This window comes from Phragmites australis, chromosome 1, assembly GCF_958298935.1.
Source record: "Phragmites australis chromosome 1, lpPhrAust1.1, whole genome shotgun sequence".
NCBI classification, from domain to species: domain Eukaryota; kingdom Viridiplantae; phylum Streptophyta; class Magnoliopsida; order Poales; family Poaceae; genus Phragmites; species Phragmites australis.
Genome location: NC_084921.1, coordinates 6,883,482 through 6,902,609, shown reverse-complemented (window position 1 = coordinate 6,902,609; position 19,128 = coordinate 6,883,482). Strand labels below are relative to the sequence as shown.

At 48.5% G+C, this 19,128-nt stretch overlaps 2 protein-coding genes across 5 annotated transcripts in view; one reads left to right on the top strand and one right to left on the bottom strand.

Moving 5' to 3' along the window:
* Positions 1-3,665: 3,665 nt before the first annotated feature.
* LOC133898014 (LEAF RUST 10 DISEASE-RESISTANCE LOCUS RECEPTOR-LIKE PROTEIN KINASE-like 2.1) lies at positions 3,666-5,410 on the bottom strand. Its single transcript, XM_062338829.1, has 2 exons — positions 5,152-5,410; positions 3,666-5,062 (listed from the first exon to the last, which is right to left on the bottom strand). The coding sequence occupies exon 2, from the start codon at positions 4,569-4,571 to the stop codon at positions 3,720-3,722; it is 852 nt and encodes a 283-aa protein (XP_062194813.1). The 5' UTR covers positions 4,572-5,062; positions 5,152-5,410; the 3' UTR covers positions 3,666-3,719.
* Positions 5,411-9,675: 4,265 nt separating this feature from the next.
* Positions 9,676-19,128, top strand: part of LOC133897484 (LEAF RUST 10 DISEASE-RESISTANCE LOCUS RECEPTOR-LIKE PROTEIN KINASE-like 2.1) — a 92,105-nt gene continuing 82,652 nt past the window's right edge. For 3 of the 4 annotated variants that reach the window (XR_009905918.1, XM_062338437.1, XM_062338369.1), the window contains exons 1-4: positions 9,676-10,763; positions 12,716-12,751; positions 12,918-13,983; positions 14,071-14,231. Coding sequence is in view for 3 of the 4 variants with exons in the window: in XM_062338437.1 (XP_062194421.1) it covers positions 10,025-10,763; positions 12,716-12,751; positions 12,918-13,983; positions 14,071-14,182 (1,953 nt within the window). In the remaining variant the exon portion in view is untranslated. Of the gene's footprint in view, positions 10,764-12,715; positions 12,752-12,917; positions 13,984-14,070; positions 14,232-14,498; positions 14,820-19,128 lie in introns of those variants that run through there. The other variant, XM_062338297.1, reaches the window with a different exon arrangement.

The window sequence follows — 19,128 nt, the reverse complement described above, 5'->3', positions numbered from 1 at the left end:
CCTAGTGTTGCGCAATTTTCTCTTGTCGACCGTAGCTATAGTCGTATCGGGATCATTGCGCTTGTCACCTAATTTGTTCTTCTTTCCTCCGCTCTTCGAGAACTCAGGTTTGTCCTTATCAGATTGAAGTTTTTTAATGCGCACCTGCGCTTTCGCTCGTTTTGCGTACTTGTTGGCTAACTCGAAAACCTCTTTGACCGTACGGATCTTCCGATAGCCATCTTTCCACGCAAATCCGTGTCCTGAACACATCGTTTGAAGGCGATGATTACCGACTCATCGGAGATATCCGGGATCGTGTTACACTTATCGTTGAACCAGCGGATGAAATCTCGAAGGGATTCATCGTCGACTTAGTGCAGCTGGTGGAGGCCGTTCTCCATTCCTGGACGCTCGAATGTGCCTTGAAAATTGGCTATGAACTGAGCCTTAAGTTTTACCCACGAACGAATCGAGTTGGACAACAAGTTTAGCAACCAGGACCTTGCGGGTCCATCAAGGAAGGTTAACATGTAATTGGCCATTACTCGTTTATCACCCCCGGCTGCTCGAATGATAATGATGTAGATCTGCAACCACTCATTGTGATTGATCTTCCCGTCGTACTTCTGGATCAGGCCCGCTTTGAACTTCTCGGGCCACCGAATTGATCGAAGTTTGCGTACGAAAGCCTCGCAGCCCTCGTAGAACTCTTCAGGAGGAGGTGGTGAGGGATTATCACGCCTGTCTTTTCGAGTAGGGGAGTCATGTTGACCATCTCATCCTATAAATCTACAGTTGTTGTAGTGGTGATCGTCTTCACGATGTTCCTCATGGCGATTTTTGATCACCATACGTAGATCGTGCCGGTTGTGAGGAATACAGTTTCTCAAGTCTTCCTGATTTCTGCGCCTATGGATAGGGTAGCTACAGTTCAACCCACAGTGTCGTGTTCGGGATCGACCATCTGAGCTTCCCGTCTGAGACTCCTCTACTCGAGAACGTTCCCGTCCGTGGCTCCTTGAGCCGAGACAATATCGACTGGGGGGCATGGAGTTGTGGGGATTATTTGCTCGAGTAACTTGGATCTGAGCCGTATCAAGTAGAATCTTGACTTGATTGGCCATAGGAGTTAGTGGATTCACCTGATCCAATTCTAGAAGGAATCTAATAATTATATGAGCTCCTTGCACGTTAGCGTCCAGAGTACTGAATATGTCGCTGCCGAGGCTCGGTTGCGGTCGAGCCGATGAAGCCTCATGGCGACTGTTTGGAGGGAACTTGTCCCTTAAGCCGCGGGCTATCATGGGCGTAGGCACATCCACCGGAAGTCGTCGGGGAAGGCCAAGAGGCATCTGCCTTCCCGCGGTCTGCCGGTGGAGGGTCGTGTCGGGTGCACGTAAGGCTCCAGTTACGGATGTTTCAGTTGGTAACTCTGCACCAGTACCGTCGGCAGCGATAGGTGTCACCGGATCTTCAAGAATTTCCACGCCGTTGTCGACCACGTCGTTTGGATCCACCGCCATTGGGTCAACCGATGGGGGGTCGTTGCCTCTGGCCATGAACACAAATCGATCTATTCGGCTGCTCTGGCTAGTTTGGAGTCACCGTCGCCACCCTTGTCACTGTCGGTGTCCATACAGTGGAGAACATTAGGCTCCGCGGGATCCCACTCGAGATGTCCCACCTCACGGTACACATCCAATAATCTGGACTCGAGGGTACCGGTGTGGATCAGTCCGCCTTGATCGTCCCAACGGAAAACCATAGTTCCGAAGATGATCTCATAGTCGACGGGAGAGGACTCGAAGATGTCCGCTGTCTACTTGAAGTAGTCGTAGAAGCCGGTGTCGGAGAATCCGACGCAAAAGTGAGCCCGAGGCATGATTAACCCTACAAAACAGAAGAAGGCCCCTACCTGGCGCGCCTACTGTTAAAGATTAGTTCTCGACGATATGTCCATAAATTGACTGGGTATCTTCGAGTGCAGGGATTAATCACGAGATGAGACACGCAATATATACAGGTTCGGGCCTCCGCTTGGAGTAATACCTTACGTCCTGTGAGGGTGCTAATGCTGTATATTGATGATCTCGAGTACAAACAATGTGACGAAGACTATTACAAGAGTAGATCGGATCTAATCTAACCTAGAACTAAAGCTGCCAAGTAGCTCCTCTGCTAAGGTCTTGACGCTTGCCTCTCTCTTCGTTCTCTCCATCCCTAGCCTTTCCGCCTTATATAGGGGTGCGGTACCGACTCCTATCCAACCGTGGTCGATATAGAGTTGTTTTTCTTGACGTCAAATTAGATAGATCCATTTTAAATACTGATCGTTTCGAGTTGGATAACCAACATAAACCTTTCTAGTATGTATCTTCTTGATTCCGGGTATATCAGGTACCGCTGATTTGGTTTCGTGATATCTGAAACTATTTAATACGTGTTGTACATACCCTGTCAATGTATGATATATATTTTTATGCGCATATACCCTATAGTTAGATATTCGACAGGTTCCTTTATATCATGGTTTCGTGATGCTGTCAGCTTAATTGCTACAATTTTAAAATAATTAATGGTTCAATGTCTCTATGGAGGCTCGAGCCAACATTTTTATTTCATTATTAGAAAATGTTGCGTTGCATTCCAATTAGGGATTAAAATTTTGTCGAAGTTTCGGTGAAATCTTATAAATTTTGAAGGAGAATAATTTTAATTTTTTTTTCATTGATATGAGAGACTCGTATAGCAGAGATCCAAAAATAACTGAAACTTTAGTCTTTTTGCTGGTGAAAAAAATTGTAAAATAAAATTAGAATCCCTGATCCCAACTAGCAAGCAACGGAATGAAAATTTTGGAACGAGAGCCTTTCAAACCTGTTTTCCAAACGAGTTGGAAAACGGAAGCTTCACTGGTAACTGATTCGAGGCGTGCGTTCACACAAGCTTACCTATAACGGTTGCTACCGTTGGACTGGAATAACAAACCATGCACACTTGTCACGTCCGTACATTGGAGTGGGCCATAGACGCAGACGGATGTGGATCATATTTTCTATTCCGGACCAACCCAGTGCGTATCGGGCCTCTGACTTCACAAGTGTGAAACCAGAGATTCACAGTAACATATGAAGTGCTACAGTATTTTAAGTCAAGTACTGCTAGCACATTGTCGGATTTACTGTCCACTGGGAATACTGTGGCAAACAGTTAGCTGTGACATCGAAATCTTGTTCATCCATGCGGGATGTCACAGGATTGAAATCACCGTGACTACATTACCTAAGTCAGAGGACACCGATTCTTACGTATCTGTATCGAACAAAAGAGCCACCAGCCATGTCCTGATTTATTATTAATCTTAGCCCATGGTCCCCTACTCGCCTACGTCCAAAGCATACGCAACGCACGACAAGGTTGACGATGAGACTGTTATACAGACACACCAATCGTAATTATCGGACGGACCTTTTTTTTAGGAAAATCACACGGACACCGGATAACTTCCATATGGGCTAGGCGGCTAGGCCATCACTCGACCCAGTTACGAATTGAGATTTTAAAAAGGGATGCATATATTTGTATTTTTTATTTTAAAATATAAAAATAAAAAAGTTCGTGACCAATTGATGATAATGATCTTCGACACGTACTGGCCCGTTAGCACCTTTGCGTTTTGCAATACTTATTAAGCCCACTAGAGGAACGGAAAATCCTGTAAAGAAAAGGAAACGAAATCATCTAAAAGGTGTATTCGATCTATGTTGCTCACCTGGAGATCTCGGAGCAATCCATGCAGAAGTCGCCGCAGCCCGAAAGCACGCGAAGGTCCACGCCTCGTGCACCGCCTGCCGACGCCGGCCGCACAAGCCGCCGGCTCTCTCGCACTGGCCGCACTCTCCGTGTAACTCCGGGCTCCAGCTCAGCTCGAAACCCATGTTGAGCGCTGGCACGATGGCGTCCAGCGGGCCGGATCCCCCGGCCCCGGCCCCGGGTAGGGACCTTCTGAGCACCGGCATGCCGATGACGTCCTGGCACAGGCCCGCGTACCCGTGGGGCATGAGCTCGTCGCCGTCGCGGAAGACGTACGAGTGGTGCATGCCGTCGCCCTCGAGGCACGCCACGAGGTGGCTCGGGAGGCCCATGAAGGTGCAGTGGATGAAGAGGATGAGGCTGGTGTCCCTTGCCGTGAGCGACAGCGGCGATCCGGACGGGAGGGACAGGTTGCGGCCGACGAGCGGGCAGGTGTTGGACAGCGAGAATACGCCGAGGTCGAAGAGGGAGACGGTCCTGTCGCTGTACAGGATGTGGGTTACGGCGTAGTCCCCCGACGGGAGCGGCAGCACCGGCGTCTCGCGGCGGCACTCCAGACGCAGGCTCGGGTACCCGCAGTAGTGGGAGGCAGAGGCGTTGCCGGCGCTCGTGTCGTCGATCCAGAACGGGTACCGGATGTCCACGGCGTGGCCGCACCGGTACGACGGGCACGACGACGACGTGGTGGCGTTCGGGATCAGTTCGGTGGCTGCAGAGCCGGCGGCGAGGCTGCAGAGGAAGAGCAGGACGTGGAGAGGAGAGTGTTCTATTGGCATTGTTGCACTGCGCGAGACATACACACACTGGCGTATGATTTTGCTGGAAATTTGGGTCCCCTAGTTGGTCAAGTCGGCGATCATGCACAATTGCACACTGTGACTTTGCGCGACTCCCTGTACTGCGGAATGCGGCTGGCTCATCCAAGATGTGTGAAGGTAGTTCCTGAAAAAAAAAAGATACACCAGCAGTACTATGTGATCAATTTACATTTCGCAGAGTCCTCACACTCACACAGGCCACTGACGGCAATATTTTCTGAACCCTCAACTGCTGTTATTGGTAGTTGTGGATGGGCTTATCCACGGGTACATCACGGAGTCAGGTGAGCCGTCGATGCTCTTCTTCAGCAACCCCACGTCATCGTCGGTGACACATCTAACCTGCTCCGTCCTCTGAGCCTCTCTCAGCACGTCCAAGACCTCCCTGACCGGCGGCCTCACGTCCTGCTCCGGCTGCAGGCACCGGAACGCCACCTCGCGGAGAATCCCTGCACAACACGGACGCCATTTCTTTGCTCTGAAACCGATCTATCAAATTAACTCGTGAACCATCGAGCACCAGCTAAAATGCACGTACCTTTGTACACTGTCCCGAAGCCGCCGACGCCGAGCTCGCGGGCGTCGCTGAAGCCGTCGGTGGCCTCGTCGAGCTCCTCGTAGGTGAAGATGTGCGTACGGGGCGAACCGGTCATGCTGAACTCTTTCCTGAGCGATGCCAATGGCGTCCCTTTACGGATGAGGCCGACCAGTGACACCGATCGTTTCCTCTTCTTTCGCTTGTGGAGCGCGACAAGAGCGACAGCGCCAAGTATGATCAGACACAGAAGAGCTGCTGCGATTCCTGCTTGTGACAGTGATCGAACACCCAAGGATAAACCATGTACTGTAGTCATTCATGTGTCATATAGAACTAGTAAATTTCGTTTTGCGTCAAGGATGGGTATGCAAGTATCATCAGGGTTGCTTGTCCTGATGATAAAGTTGTCATTACGTGATCCGATTTTGATTGCTAGACCATGTCCGCCTGCATGTTCTATGCGCAAATGTGGGTCTAATCAGGAGACGAGAACAAACCAACTTGGTAACAGAAAAACAATATATTAGCGTATCTTGGAAATCAGAAAGAAAATTCATGTTATTTCTTCGGCCTAGCAACGATCAGAAAAAAGTGTTGCATGTCCATTACTTGGCCGGGTCAAGGTTAAAATGTCTAATTGCTTCAAGATTTATGGTAAAAAAATATCAAAGTACGCTAATCTTCTGGACTGCTCTTGTATTGTTGTACTAAAAGCATGACAGTTTCTTGAGTCACATTTGTGCTACTAGCAGGCCACGATCATAATCACCAGAGAACTTTTGCTAAAGTAGGTACTTTGTCGAGGAAGACTGGAAGTACAGCTCTTGGTAAGGATATAGGGTGCGTCTGGATCATAGGCAAGAAATACTCTAGTCCTGCTAGGCTAAGTTGGGCGTTTGGGACCGACAAAAAAATCTTGTTTTTGAGAGCTACTTGACTGTTCGGTCAAAAAAAATCTCACTCCTAAGGAAGAGCAGATTCCACTCGCCTTCTATAGCAAAATCGCGCTCACTAGGAAAAAATCACCACGAAACAAACTCCACCTAAAACTAGCACCACCTTCAACAGCTCGTAGAGAAAGAACAATAACAAAGACAAAGACATGACCATTACTGGACATGCATAAATTGGACGAGCTTGGCTCAGGTCCAGGGCGCCCTGCACATAGTTAGGTGCAGGTCCAACATCATCCCCAGCCACGTGTCTTATTAACCTATAAAATTGACTCATGATTAAGTACCAGAAATATACTACTCTTTATCGTGGAAGGAATCGGGGGCATGAGCGCATTGTTCCCGAATTGGCCCACAGCATGTGGAGCGTGTTACCGCACCCTACCGGTCTCCATGGAAGGAATTGTTGCTCTCCCGTCCTATGCGGCCTACGCCCGCTCACGACGCGGTGCAACCCTCCACCAGTTGCCGTCTCTCCTGCTCCATCTCGCGGCCGAGCACAAGCTACGTGGCCGTCTTCCTCACTTCCAGCCACGACTTAGCTGCAAGGAACCTCGCTGTCGATCTCTCAGCTGCCAACCCCTTCCCTCGATCCTGAGCAAGGATGAGCTCCGCCATGCCTCATTGATCCTCCCACGCGCCTCCCTTTCCTTTCTCTCTCACCACAACGCTCCACCACCATGTACCAAGCGCCGTTGCCCGCCATGGCCACTGCTGAGCTACCTCCCGCTTCAATGCCGAGGAAGTTGCTCATAAGCTCCTTCACTAGATTACTGTCTCCTAAGCTGCTTCCCGAACCAGAGCTCCTGCACACCCGTCTTCCTCCATGCTGGCCAAGTACCACCTCCACCTCGCCGATGAACTCCGAGCCACAAGCTCTCCCTGGCCCTAACTCCAACCAAGCCATGGTGAGCTTCACCGTCCTCTCTTGAGCATCACATGCCCCTTCCCTCGCCATAGCACCTTGCCACTGTTGACTCGAGCGCCACCACACACCATGACCGTTGCCGAGGTAGACGTCACCATACATGTCACCGTCGGTGACTCAAATGGAATCCCCATGTCGTGTTGAAGCTCATGGTACACCTCCCCGACCGAGCTCCACCAGCGACCGATCAAAGCTCGGTCAATCGCCCCCAGGTCGATTTTAACCGTGGTCAAATATATTGACCATATTCTGTGGGTCCTGGATCCATCGATCGAAACTGTAGCTAGGTGGATCCAGGTACAAAAGGTATTTTAGAGTATTTTGATTTTTAGAAAATTTCATTAAATGCCAAAATGAATATTAGTTGTATTGATAAATATGTTGAAATAATTAAAAATGCATAGAAAAATATCTAGAGCTGAAAATATATATATATAAACCAATTTTATTGGGTCTGTACTACTATCACTACCATCTACATGTTAAAAATACGCGCATGCATGAAAGTGATAATGTTTTCTCTATAATTAAGTGAATATGTTAAATATTGATAAATTCATAACTAAATCCCGAGATGTCCAAAATTAATGAACCTAATTTTGTTAGTTATTGGAGCAAGAAAATGTCTTCCACGAACAAGTGCGGCGAGAGCCTCCTCTAGAGGACAGACTCATTCGGGATGTAAGTATACAAATAAACTCTTATAGAGATAGCAATACAAGTTACCGCTATGCTACAGGGACTTGGAGCTAGTCGAATTACACAGCTTGAGTTCAGGTAGAATACATTTACTCATAGCTAGAAGATATTATCTAATATGGCAAATACAATGGTGTAGGTGACCTAGAGCGTGTGATACTCAGCCGGTCTTCAATTGTGGCACGACGCCACATTGTCCCGAATGTTAGGATGCCACCACTTGTACTAGTATTAAATACCTGTCGGAAAGGATGGCTCGTGGGCTCCCTCTAGCTAATTTTCCTCCAAGACTTAATGGCCCACTCCCTAGGCTGAGGCTCCTAGAAGCTGGGGCTCTGGAGAACTCTGGAGCCTAGAGACCCGAGAATCCGAGATTCACATGCATATGTTGATGGGTCCAAGGACGTTTGGCCCCCCCAACAATCCCTTCTGGAGACCAGCAACTTCTCCAGTCTTGAGAGGTAGTGGTCGGAGGGGTTCGCGGTCTTCGAAAGCCAGACCTACGGCTGGGGATCTAGAGCCTAAGGGGAGCTCTTGATGGCGACCCTTTAGTAATATCTACAGGCTGAGGTATTTCCCCCAATAGTACCCCCTTATCCACTGACCTCGAGGTACGGAGAGACGAGCAGATGCAGAAGGAACTAGCTCCAGTCCAATATCATAGTCAATATATCTTACTATAGCTTGTCACTGTTGAGGAGCCTCTCCATGGTGACCGTGAGCGACAATGGTGAAGCTTGACGGTGACATCGTAATCTAGAGAAAACTGCGTGGTTGGTAGGTACGCTGAAGGTGGGAGTTCATGACCTCCTCAGTGGTTTACTGTGACGAGGCTTGACGGAGTTAATGCGCTCCGGAGCCTATACCGAGTAAGCCATTCAGCTCCTTTGATGGTGAGTCCTTTGATCGCTTGCACCATCATGGTGGAGATTCGTGTGGCAGCGAGGTATTCTCCTCGTTTTTTGGCCTAAGTAATGAATGACGTGCGGTAATGGCAACGCGCCAGACAGGGGTAATGATCATAGTTGATCCCATTATATATACAAAATAGATATACAATATATATATATATATATATATATATATATATATATATATATATATATATATCACTTATAGTCTGTACTCTACTCCTAGGAGTATATACTCACGGTTTGATCATAGTTGTTCCCGTTATATATGTATATATATATATATGTGTGTATATATATATATATGTGTGTATATATATGTATATATATATATGTATATATGTATATATATATGTATATATATATGTATATATGTATATATATATGTATATATATATGTATATATGTATATGTATATATCACTTATGGCGAAACGAGGCCTACATGATTGCCTTGAGTTTTGTAGGTTATCGGTGCACACTTCATGAGTCCTGATATAGATACAATTAAGGTTGTAGTTTACATATTGAATCAACAGAATAAATTGCCGCTAAGGAAAACAAAATTCAGGTTTCAGAGTATCATTTTTTCAGAACCTAACGTATGAACCATAACCCAATTGAAACTTGCCAATGTGTCATCATCTACCGAAAATCGTGGTGCAGCAGTAATACGTACTCATCATATGCTCAAGATTTGCACTTACTTGGGGTCCTCGATGGTGCGCTAATCTGCAAGTGCATTGCAGATTTGCAGTTGAAGAAGCACGCGCCATCGGCAGCACCCCATGCCGTGGATGGGTGCCGATGTTTCCCTGCTTCGATGCCTGCACCCACGCGCTGCCGCATCGGTCGCCACCATTTTCTTCGTCTCGCGGAGGCACGACCCTGTCCGTCTTCCCGGCGAGGCCAATCTTGAACTCCGGTGACTCGCACAATGTTGCTGGTGTAATTTTGCCTCCGCCGCCCTAGTCTCACCCGCGAGACAGCGCTACAACGGCTGATGAGGTATCTGATTGCCCAGCAGTATGCAAATTTGCAATCCTAACTCCTAGCGAGGAGGTGGATCCCACTCCCAATCCCAGGAGCCTCTGCCTTGGCTCTCAAAAGTCTCACTTCGGACCACCGATGCCTAAAGTGTAGCCTAATGCTAATCCACAGCCCAAGCCCAAACTTGTATTGCTCATATCGAAAGACCAAATTTCAACTAATCATAATTACTCGGTCCCCAGCTCCTCATATCGAAAGACCGAAAATGGCCTTGGGGTGTTCGGTGAGGGAATTTCAGTGGATTGGGATCCAAATTCTCACCCGGGTACATCTTCTACGAGGCCAGTCCTGCTGCCATTAGCGGCCAATTGCCTATTTGCCTCTTCAGACAACATGCACCCGACCTTACTGCTCCTCGCCTCCTTGCTCCTCCAGTTCCATCACCGCGCGCACGCCGACTGCGAGCCGGCGACATGCGGGAAGCTCCCCGTCAGATACCCATTCTGGCTCGGCGGCAGCAGCCAGTCCTCGTCATCCTGTGGTCACCCGGCCTTCCAGGTCTGGTGCGACGACGGCAGCGTGGCTTCCTTGAAGGGCTCCGCCATCCACGTCCTCGGCATCGACTACGCCAACAACTCCTTCATCGCCTCCCACACCAAGGTCTCCGCCGTCAACGGCGTGTGCCGCACCGACTTCAACATGTCGTCCAGCATCGCGCTCAGCCCGTTCACGATTAGCCGCCGGAACCGGGCCCTGTGCTTCCTCTACAACTGCAACGGCACGGAACCGCACGGGCGCGGTTACGTGAACGTCACCTCCAACTGCAGTACTCCCATTTTCGCGTACCTCGGGGGGAGCTACTACTGGGGCAGCCCACCGGCGATCGCGACGGGCCGGTGCACGTACACGTACATGCCTGTGCTTGGGCCGGAGGCCCCCGTCATGATGTCTGCCAACGACTACACCTGGCTCCTGAAGGGCGGGTTCGTCCTGGAGTGGGAGGCGGCTACCATCGGCGACTGCGCCGCCTGCATCGCGACCGGCGGGCAGTGCCGGTATGACAACGCCGCCGCGGCATTCGCGTGCCTCTGCCGCGATGGCAGCCTGCGCCGGTCGACATGCGCCAGTGACGGTGAGTTCTGATCAGGATTTTATTTACCGATAGCAGAAATTTGTCGGGTTACCGATAAACGGGATTTTCGGATTTATCAGAATTCTATTCAAATTTTTTCGTTTAAAATTTAGAAAACAACGACTCAATTTCTCTAGAAAATAACATCAATCGTTTTCAAACCATTTAACATAAAAACTACATATAATAATATAGAAATAAAGGAGTATCACTGATTCAAACATACATAGTAGTGTGTAATGGTGTGCTACAATACGAGAATTTTTTTAAAAAATAAAAATTTCAAACGATAAAAGAAATTTACGGGACTGACCGACAAAATAGAAATATCGAAAATATCGGAATTCTCTGGTCCCAATAGCCCAGTAGCCCACAGTAGTCAGCACCTTGTGTGGACGCGGATGCCCAGTCGTCAGCACCTTGGATGCCCATATTTTACACATGCATTCAACTGGAAGAAGTCTTTTGTGATCTTGGCAGCACATTGGCGCATCTTGGTACATTGGCACATTGGCCCATCTTTTGTGACCATTGCATCTTGGCAGCACATTGGCGCTGCTTTAGTGCTGCCTATCATGCCATCAATCCTTCATAGGTCCCATGCGCTGAGGTGGGTGGACCTAGAAAAATAAAGCAACCCGTGCACTAACAATTACCTATACGATTAGTATAGATAAAGAATGTAATGTTTACATATGCACGCCTTGTGCAACCTTTGTACAAAATTGATCGTGTAGAAACAAGGCAAATCGTCATTCATCAGCCCCACAAAAAAATTAGGACACATCTAAAAATTAAACGTGCATATTTAGACTTGTAGCATGCACATATATTTTTAGTAAAAACAAAATCTGAACATAAGTAATTTATTTCATTTTTGAACTTTTTTTTTTTGCATCTGGACTTGCAACATTTTATTCCACACATATTTTTAGTAAAAAAAGTCTGAACATGAGAATTTTATTCCATTTTTTGACTTTTCTTTTTGCATCTTGACTTGGAACACTTATTTGTGACCTACTTCAATGTGTGGTAAAAAAAAGAGAAAATATTTGATAAAAAAATCTATCTGTTCGTTTGCTCTTAAATGCAGTTATGTAAGCAACTTTGTGAAAAATCGTAAGTAAATTAGAATAGATCCGTGAGCAATTTAAGAAATATGTTAAGGTAATTCAGATCGGATGTTCAACAATTTTTGTGAATAAATTAGAACAATTCAAAGATAATATCAAATTTAGTTGCTACATATCTTCAATAAAAAATGAGAACAATTTTGCTGCAAGCAAATTTCAAAAAAGTGAATTGGTTCAAACTTGTAAGTAATTTTGTATACTTTCAGGAGCAAAATAGATGTGCATGCCATAAGACTAAATCATGCACGTGTAGTTTTCACATTGTACTAAAAAGTTATCATTCAACGCATATTTGTTAATGGCAGAGATTAGTATTGCCACTACTTGTGTTCATCGCAATAAGTTTGATATGAAGCCCAGTAAAACCAACGGAGCAATTTTCCACAAATATCTCCATCGGTAGATGCAGTCCTATAATTTTATGGCTGCCCCTTGTATTTAGGGATGCAAGTTTCATATTTTTTAGGTGGATTTAAAACCCACTCCTTTGAAAAAAATGCTATTCCACCTAATTGTTAGTTTATTTTCTTAGTTACTTTATTAGTTAGTTATGATGGATTTTTTTAATGAATTAGAGTGGGTAGTTGAGCACTCACTTGCATCCCTACTTGTATGAAGTGAAACCTTCTTTGAATTAGTTCTTTAGTCAAAAGAGATGAGAAAAGCTCTTCTGGTCTTCACTAGCAATATATCCTCTTTTGTACTACAGTATTATCTCCAAAATACTGAAGTTCCAAACATTTTTTCTAATTTGAGTAATTGTCAAATATAGTAGTATCTCGACATTAATCGTGTTAACCAAGCTTATGGCCGTTACAGGAAGCAGAAGGACTGTGGGGACGATAATATTAATAGGTAAATAATTCACATTGGCTCTTTACATTAAAAGAAAAAGGCAAGCAGTCATCTCGTACAGGACTGATTCATCTGGAGGAAAATATGGAACAAGTTTCACAATAAAAAAAATAATATAACATACATTATGATTTTGTAAAGAAAATAACATATGTTCTAATCTCAGTTTTGATGGCGGCAACTGCAAGCTTGCTCTTTCCATGTCTTTGTGTGCTGATACGTAAGAGGAAGGTGAAAAAAATACGGTTTCTCCTTGCCAAAAAGCATAAAAGCACCAGTGAAAGGAACATTGAGGCTCTAATAGTATCATATGGGTCCCTAGCTCCAAAAAGATACAAGTACTCAGAGGTAGCGAATATAACTTCTTCTCTCAATAATAAGCTTGGAGAAGGTGGTTGTGGAAAGGTTTTCAAAGGAACGCTATACGATGGTCGTCGGGTTGCTGTGAAATTCTTGCATGAGTGCAAGGGAAATGGGGAGGAGTTCGTGAACGAGGTCATGAGCATTGGCAGGACATCTCATGTTAATATTGTTAGATTATTTGGGTTTTGTTTGGAGGGTTCAAAACGAGCTCTTATATATGAGTACATGCCCAATGGTTCTTTGGATAAGTACATCTATTCTGAGAATCCTAAAGCAGTTTTAGGATGGGAAAAGCTCTATACAATAGCAATTGGGATTGCTCGAGGGTTAGAATACTTGCACCATAGTTGCAATACACGCATCATCCACTTCGATATCAAGCCTCAAAATATCCTTCTAGATCAGGATTTTTGCCCAAAGATAGCTGATTTTGGTTTAGCCAAATTGTGTCGTACCAAGGAGAGCAAGCTTTCAATGACTGGTGCTAGAGGAACAATTGGATTCATCGCTCCTGAAGTGCACTCTCGAACCTTCGGAGCTGTTTCAACAAAATCAGATGTTTATAGTTATGGAATGATGTTGTTAGAGATTGTTGGAGGAAGGAAAAATGTGAAATCAGTGGTTCAAAGGTCCAGTGAAAAGTATTTTCCAGATTGGATTTATGACCACTTTGGTCAATATGATGGATTACAAGCTTGCGAAGTCACAAGTGAAGTTGAGGAAATCGCCAAAAAGATGAGTTTGATTGGCTTGTGGTGCATACAAGTATTACCGATACATCGTCCTACGATAACAAAGGTTTTAGAAATGTTCGAGAGAGGTTTAGATGAATTGGACATGCCACCGAAGCAAAACTTCAGTCAAATACTGTAAGATATTTGCTATACATGTTTCTACAACTGTCTAATACCATTTACAAGAAAGTTGACATAGCATCATTTTTTCTTTTTTCCCAGCGAAGGTTCAGCTTACAGTTTGAATGCAGAAAGCACAAGTGCCAGCAGTGCTACCAAAACACAAGCTTTTAGTGAAGTGCTAAAGATCAAGGAGTTAAGCGTTGTGAATTAAAAAAACCCTACGACGGTTACCAACTCTGTGAAAAGGTCACCTACACTAGGTAAGCAGTAACATCAGAATTAGGCATTTTATCATTACTCGTAACATATTCCTCTATGAACCTTGAATATGTACCTATAGTTTACATGAGAGGGGGTTGAAATCTTAAGTTAGTATGATACTTGTTTCAAAAGAAAAGGCTGCTGGCCTACTATAATATGTTGCATTGGAAGCCATAAATATTAAAGCCTCAAGGGGGAAAATAGTCTAAGTATGCATAAGATTTTCGACATAATCCCAACATATTTATATTTTTATTATTTTGCAGATTGTCACTGTTCCTTCACTCGCCGGTCACGGTCATCCCCTATAGTCGCCCATAGCCTAAAAATTCCCAAATAATAATGAGCAAATCTGTACCGGTATCAAGTAATTGCGCAAGTATGATCTAAAAACAAGGAATTGCACAAGTATTCATCAAACATCACAGTTTTGGAATGATGCACTTTAGAACACGCAAGCAGCATAAAATTGGATACTAGAATCATGACATGTTGAAACATGAAGATGAAGCTGATCGTAGTAATGCCATGTAATCTGGGACGGAAAGAGGCATAAATTGTGCTTGAATATATGAGAACCGTTTCTGAAGTCTTATCAGATAATTGTAAGGCTGCACACATATTTCAAAAGTCGTCCAACTGGACCAAAAAAATCCACCTAATCCAAAAGGCCATATTTTCAATGCAAAATCAGAATACATTTTCCATCATCCAACACCTAATAGAAATGATCTATGCATCACAGCAATGGGTAAACATACGGCATAATCAAAGTGCATGTTACTTACTTGGTTCCTTATATGCAATTGCATGTCCGGTTCTCTCAAGGCAGCAAGGCTAGCGGAGGTGGGCGACAGGTGACCCCAGGGTTTGCCCCATCGGTGGTGGGGGATCGGATTAATGCTGCAATCCCCATCTGCCACCCTAACCATCGGCACCAGCCGGTAGGGCCGGCAATTTCCTCATTGCGATGACATAATCTGTGATCGCGCGGTAGGAGATGGCTGAGAAACTGTAGTGGCTAGTGTTAGTGTTCACCGTCGCACCTCATGGCGGCGAGACGATAGTTGCAACAACGCCTCACGACAGTGGGACGGGCATATCGTTGCCGCTGTCGCAGGGTGGATCTACGTGGCCGTGCTATCGAGCCCATCCAGATTCGAGTTTTTTTATTTTTATATTTTTTCGATTAAAAATTTAAATAAATAGATTCATCGGGTCAACATTTGCAAAATTAGGCGTCTGCCGCACTCTCAAAGGGCTGCAACCCTCTGAGAGGGCGGTAAGGACTTCTTACCGTCCCCTGAGAGGGCGGGTGTCGGAGGGTTAACTCCTGTCGCAGGGATCCTGAGGGACCCCTTTTTAGAGATTCGGCTGGGGGGATGATCCTGAATATGTTCGCCGGAGAAATAAATGAGTATGAATGCGATGGCCGGTGGGGTGGAATGATCGAGTGCGGAACGAAGTAAATGCGCTGGTGTTTAGACAGGTTCGGGTCGCACGGAGGCGTAACACCCTACTCCTGTATGGATACTATAAATGCCTTGAGAATGTCCCTAAAGGATGTTGCTGGTTACAAGAATGTTTGTCTATCTTAGAGCCTGAGGCTCCTTGTTCTTCGGTCTGCGTGTGTTTATTGGCTCTGGGTGCTCTCGATCTTCTCTTCTCTTCGCTACTTAGCTTGCTCAGAGATTTCAAAGCTTCAAAAACTTGTCTTTGTTCGTGCTGCCGACTGCTTTAAATACCTGCCGGCAGTAGCGTGCCCCGAACGGGAGGGGGGGCACGAGTTCCAAGATACCATAAATGGAAAGGGCGTCATCATAGCCTCTGTGCGAAGTGACCGGGGGTGGAAAATACGCCCCACGCCCGGTCATCCGTCACCATAAATGCACTGGCAACGGGCGCTGTGGAGAGGGCCCACCGGGCAGCCGCAGAGCGGCCCGGTGTGCCCGCCCTGTCTTGTTCTCCTGCCACAGCAGCACGGCAGACGGAACGCCTCGGCCCTTATGACGTTATCCCGAGACGGGCCGGATGGCACGGGATGGGACCCGTGCATTTAATGACCCCACGCCCTTCTGCCAGAATGTGGCAGGAACTGACACCGAGTGTGGCGGGAGCAGTTGGGGGTGACAGGCCACGCGCGCTCTTTAAATGCGGCCTTGGACCTTTGACTGGCTGACACCTCATCAGTGGGCCCCTGCGGGGGCCACTGTCAGGGGGCTCTCTGAGTCGTCGGGGAACCGAGTGCTCGGGGGTCACTGTTCACCTCCCCGAGCACTCTCTACCGAGAATGCCCTTTCTTGATCCTCGGGGAACCGAGTGCTCGGGGGTACTGTTCACCTCCCCGAGCACTCTCTCCCGGGCACGCTTGTACGGATCCTCGGGGGACCGAGTGCTCGGGGGCCGCTGCACGCAGCCCCGAGCACTCTCTCCCGAAACTTCCTTCAGTGGGTCCTCGGGATACTTGGGTGCCCAGGGGGCCACCTCTCGCGGCCCCGGGCACACTTCTCCCGGTACTTAGCTTTCCTGATCGTCGGGGGACTCGGGTGCTCGGGGGTCACCGTATACCTCCCCGAGCACTTTCTTCCCGGTACTAAGACTTCGCAGATCATCGGGGAACTTGGGTACTCGGGGACCACTGACTGTGGCCTCGAGCGCCCTCTCCCGGGACTTAATCCTTTTTACCTCGCGGAGGAGACTCCGTGGGATGGTGCCACGTGGCGGATTGCTGGCCTGGCCTCAGGATTCGGGGACCCCCAGTTCCTGATTCACCTTGACGACTGGAACTGCCTCTGGCCACTTGGTAAACTTGTCGATGGCGATATAGAGGTACTCATAGCCCCCGATTGCTCGGGGGAATGGACCCAGAATGTCCAGCCCCCAGACCGTGAAAGGCCATGACAGGGGGATGGTTTGAAGAGCCTGAGCTGGCTGGTGAATCTGCTTTGCGTGGAACCGGCACGCCCTGCAGCGCCGAACCAGCTCGGAAGCATCCTGGAGGGCTGTAGGCCAGTAGAAACCTTGCCGGAAGGCCTTCCCGACCAACGTGCGGAATGATGCATGGCCACCGCACTCGCCCTCGTGGACCGCAGCGAGAAGCTCGCCGCCTTCTGCCCGAGTGATGCATTTCAGGAGGATGCCGCCTGCGCCACGCCAGTAGAGATCCCCATCTACTATGGCATAGCGTTTGGACTGCCGAGCAACTCTTTCGGCAGAGGCATCATCCCCGGGGAGGACTTTCCTTCAAGTACCCTCGGATCTCGTCCATCCACGAGGCATCTTGAGAACTGTCAGCAAGCGCAGCGCACTCGCCAGACGGCGGCACCCTGTCGGGGCTTCCCACTGAGGGCGCCGCCGGGGTCCCCTGAATTGAGCTCAAGGTTTCCCCTTCATCCTGTTCGGCAGGCAGGATGGAAGGCCGTATGAGTCTTTCTTCAAAGACTCTGGCAGGGACGCGCGCACGGGAGGAGGCCAGGCGAGAAAGGTCATCGGCCAGAGCGTTGTCGCGGCGAGAGATGTACCGCAGCTCCAGGCCGTCGAAGCGCTTCTCTAGCTTCCTGACTGCCGCCACGTACGCCGCCATTTGAGGATCCGTGCACTGGTATTCTTTCGATACCTGGTTGACCACCAGCTGGGAGTCTCCCTTGACCAGGAGGCGACGAATCCCGAGGCCCATCGCGGCTCGGAGGCTGGCGATGAGGCCCTCATATTCCGCCATATTGTTGGATGCGCAGAACTGCAGCTGCACGATGTACCGAAGTTTTTCACCCGTTAGGGAGGTGAGAACCACTCCGGCCCCCGCGCCTTTCAGCGTGAGGGAACCGTCGAAATGCATAATCCAGTACCCGGGCGCATCGTGCCCGGGATATGTGGAGATTTCTTCTCGGACGACCTCAGGGACGGGTGTCCACTCTGCCAGGAAGTCAGAGAGCGCCTGGCTTTTGATCGCCTGGCGGCTGACAAAGTGCAGGTCGAACTCCGCCAGCTCCACCACCCACTTGACGATGCGCCCGGTGCCTTCTCGGTTCCGGAGGATGGGCCCCAGTGGGTACGTGGTAACCACCGAGACCTTGTGCGCCTAGAAGTAGTGGCGCAGCTTCCGGGAAGCGATGAGCACGGCGTAGTGCAGCTTCTGAGCTTGGGGGTACCTTGTCTTGGCCTCCCGGAGGACTTCACTGATGAAGTACACCGGTCGCTGTACCAGGCGGGCCCGGGCTGCGGCTTCACCCGAGGGCCTGCTACAGCCCCTGAGCTCGGTGACGTGGTCGGGGCTAACCGGGTGCTCGGGCTCGACTTCCTGGTCGGGAGGAGCCAAGTGGTCGGACTCGACCCCCTGCTCGGGGGGAGCCATGTGCTCGGGCTCAACCCCCTGCTCGGGGGAGCCGCGAGGACAGGGGAGTGCTCGAGGGCGGCCAGGAGCTGGGACCCAGCACCTAACCGCGTGCACTCATCGTGCTCCACCACCAATACCATGCTCACGACCTGAGGAGTGGCCGAGACGTAGAGCAGTAGTGGCTCGCCCTCGGATGGGGCCACCAGTACGGGTGGCGAGGTGAGATATTTCTTCAGATCACAGAAGGCCTGCTTGGCCTCAGGCGTCCAGTCGAAACGACCGGTCTTCTTTAGAAGCTTGAAAAGGGGGAGTCCTCGCTCCCCAAGTTTGGAGATGAAGCGCCCGAGGGCCGCCAAGAAGTCGGCGAGACGCTGAACCTCCTTGAGTCAAGCTGGGGGTCGCATTTGCTCGATGGCCCGGATCTTCTCTGGATTGGCCTCGATCCCTCGGCTGGAGACCAAGAAACCGAGGAGCTTGCCTGCAGGCACCCCGAAGACGCACTTCTCGGGGTTGAGCTTCAGGCGGGTAGTGCAGAGACTGTTGAAAGTCTCGGCAAGATCTTC

Bases quoted from the DNA above. Each gene is read 5' to 3' on its own strand.
- LOC133898014 (XM_062338829.1), bottom strand. From the start codon at position 4,571: ATGCCAATAGAACACTCTCCTCTCCACGTCCTGCTCTTCCTCTGCAGC.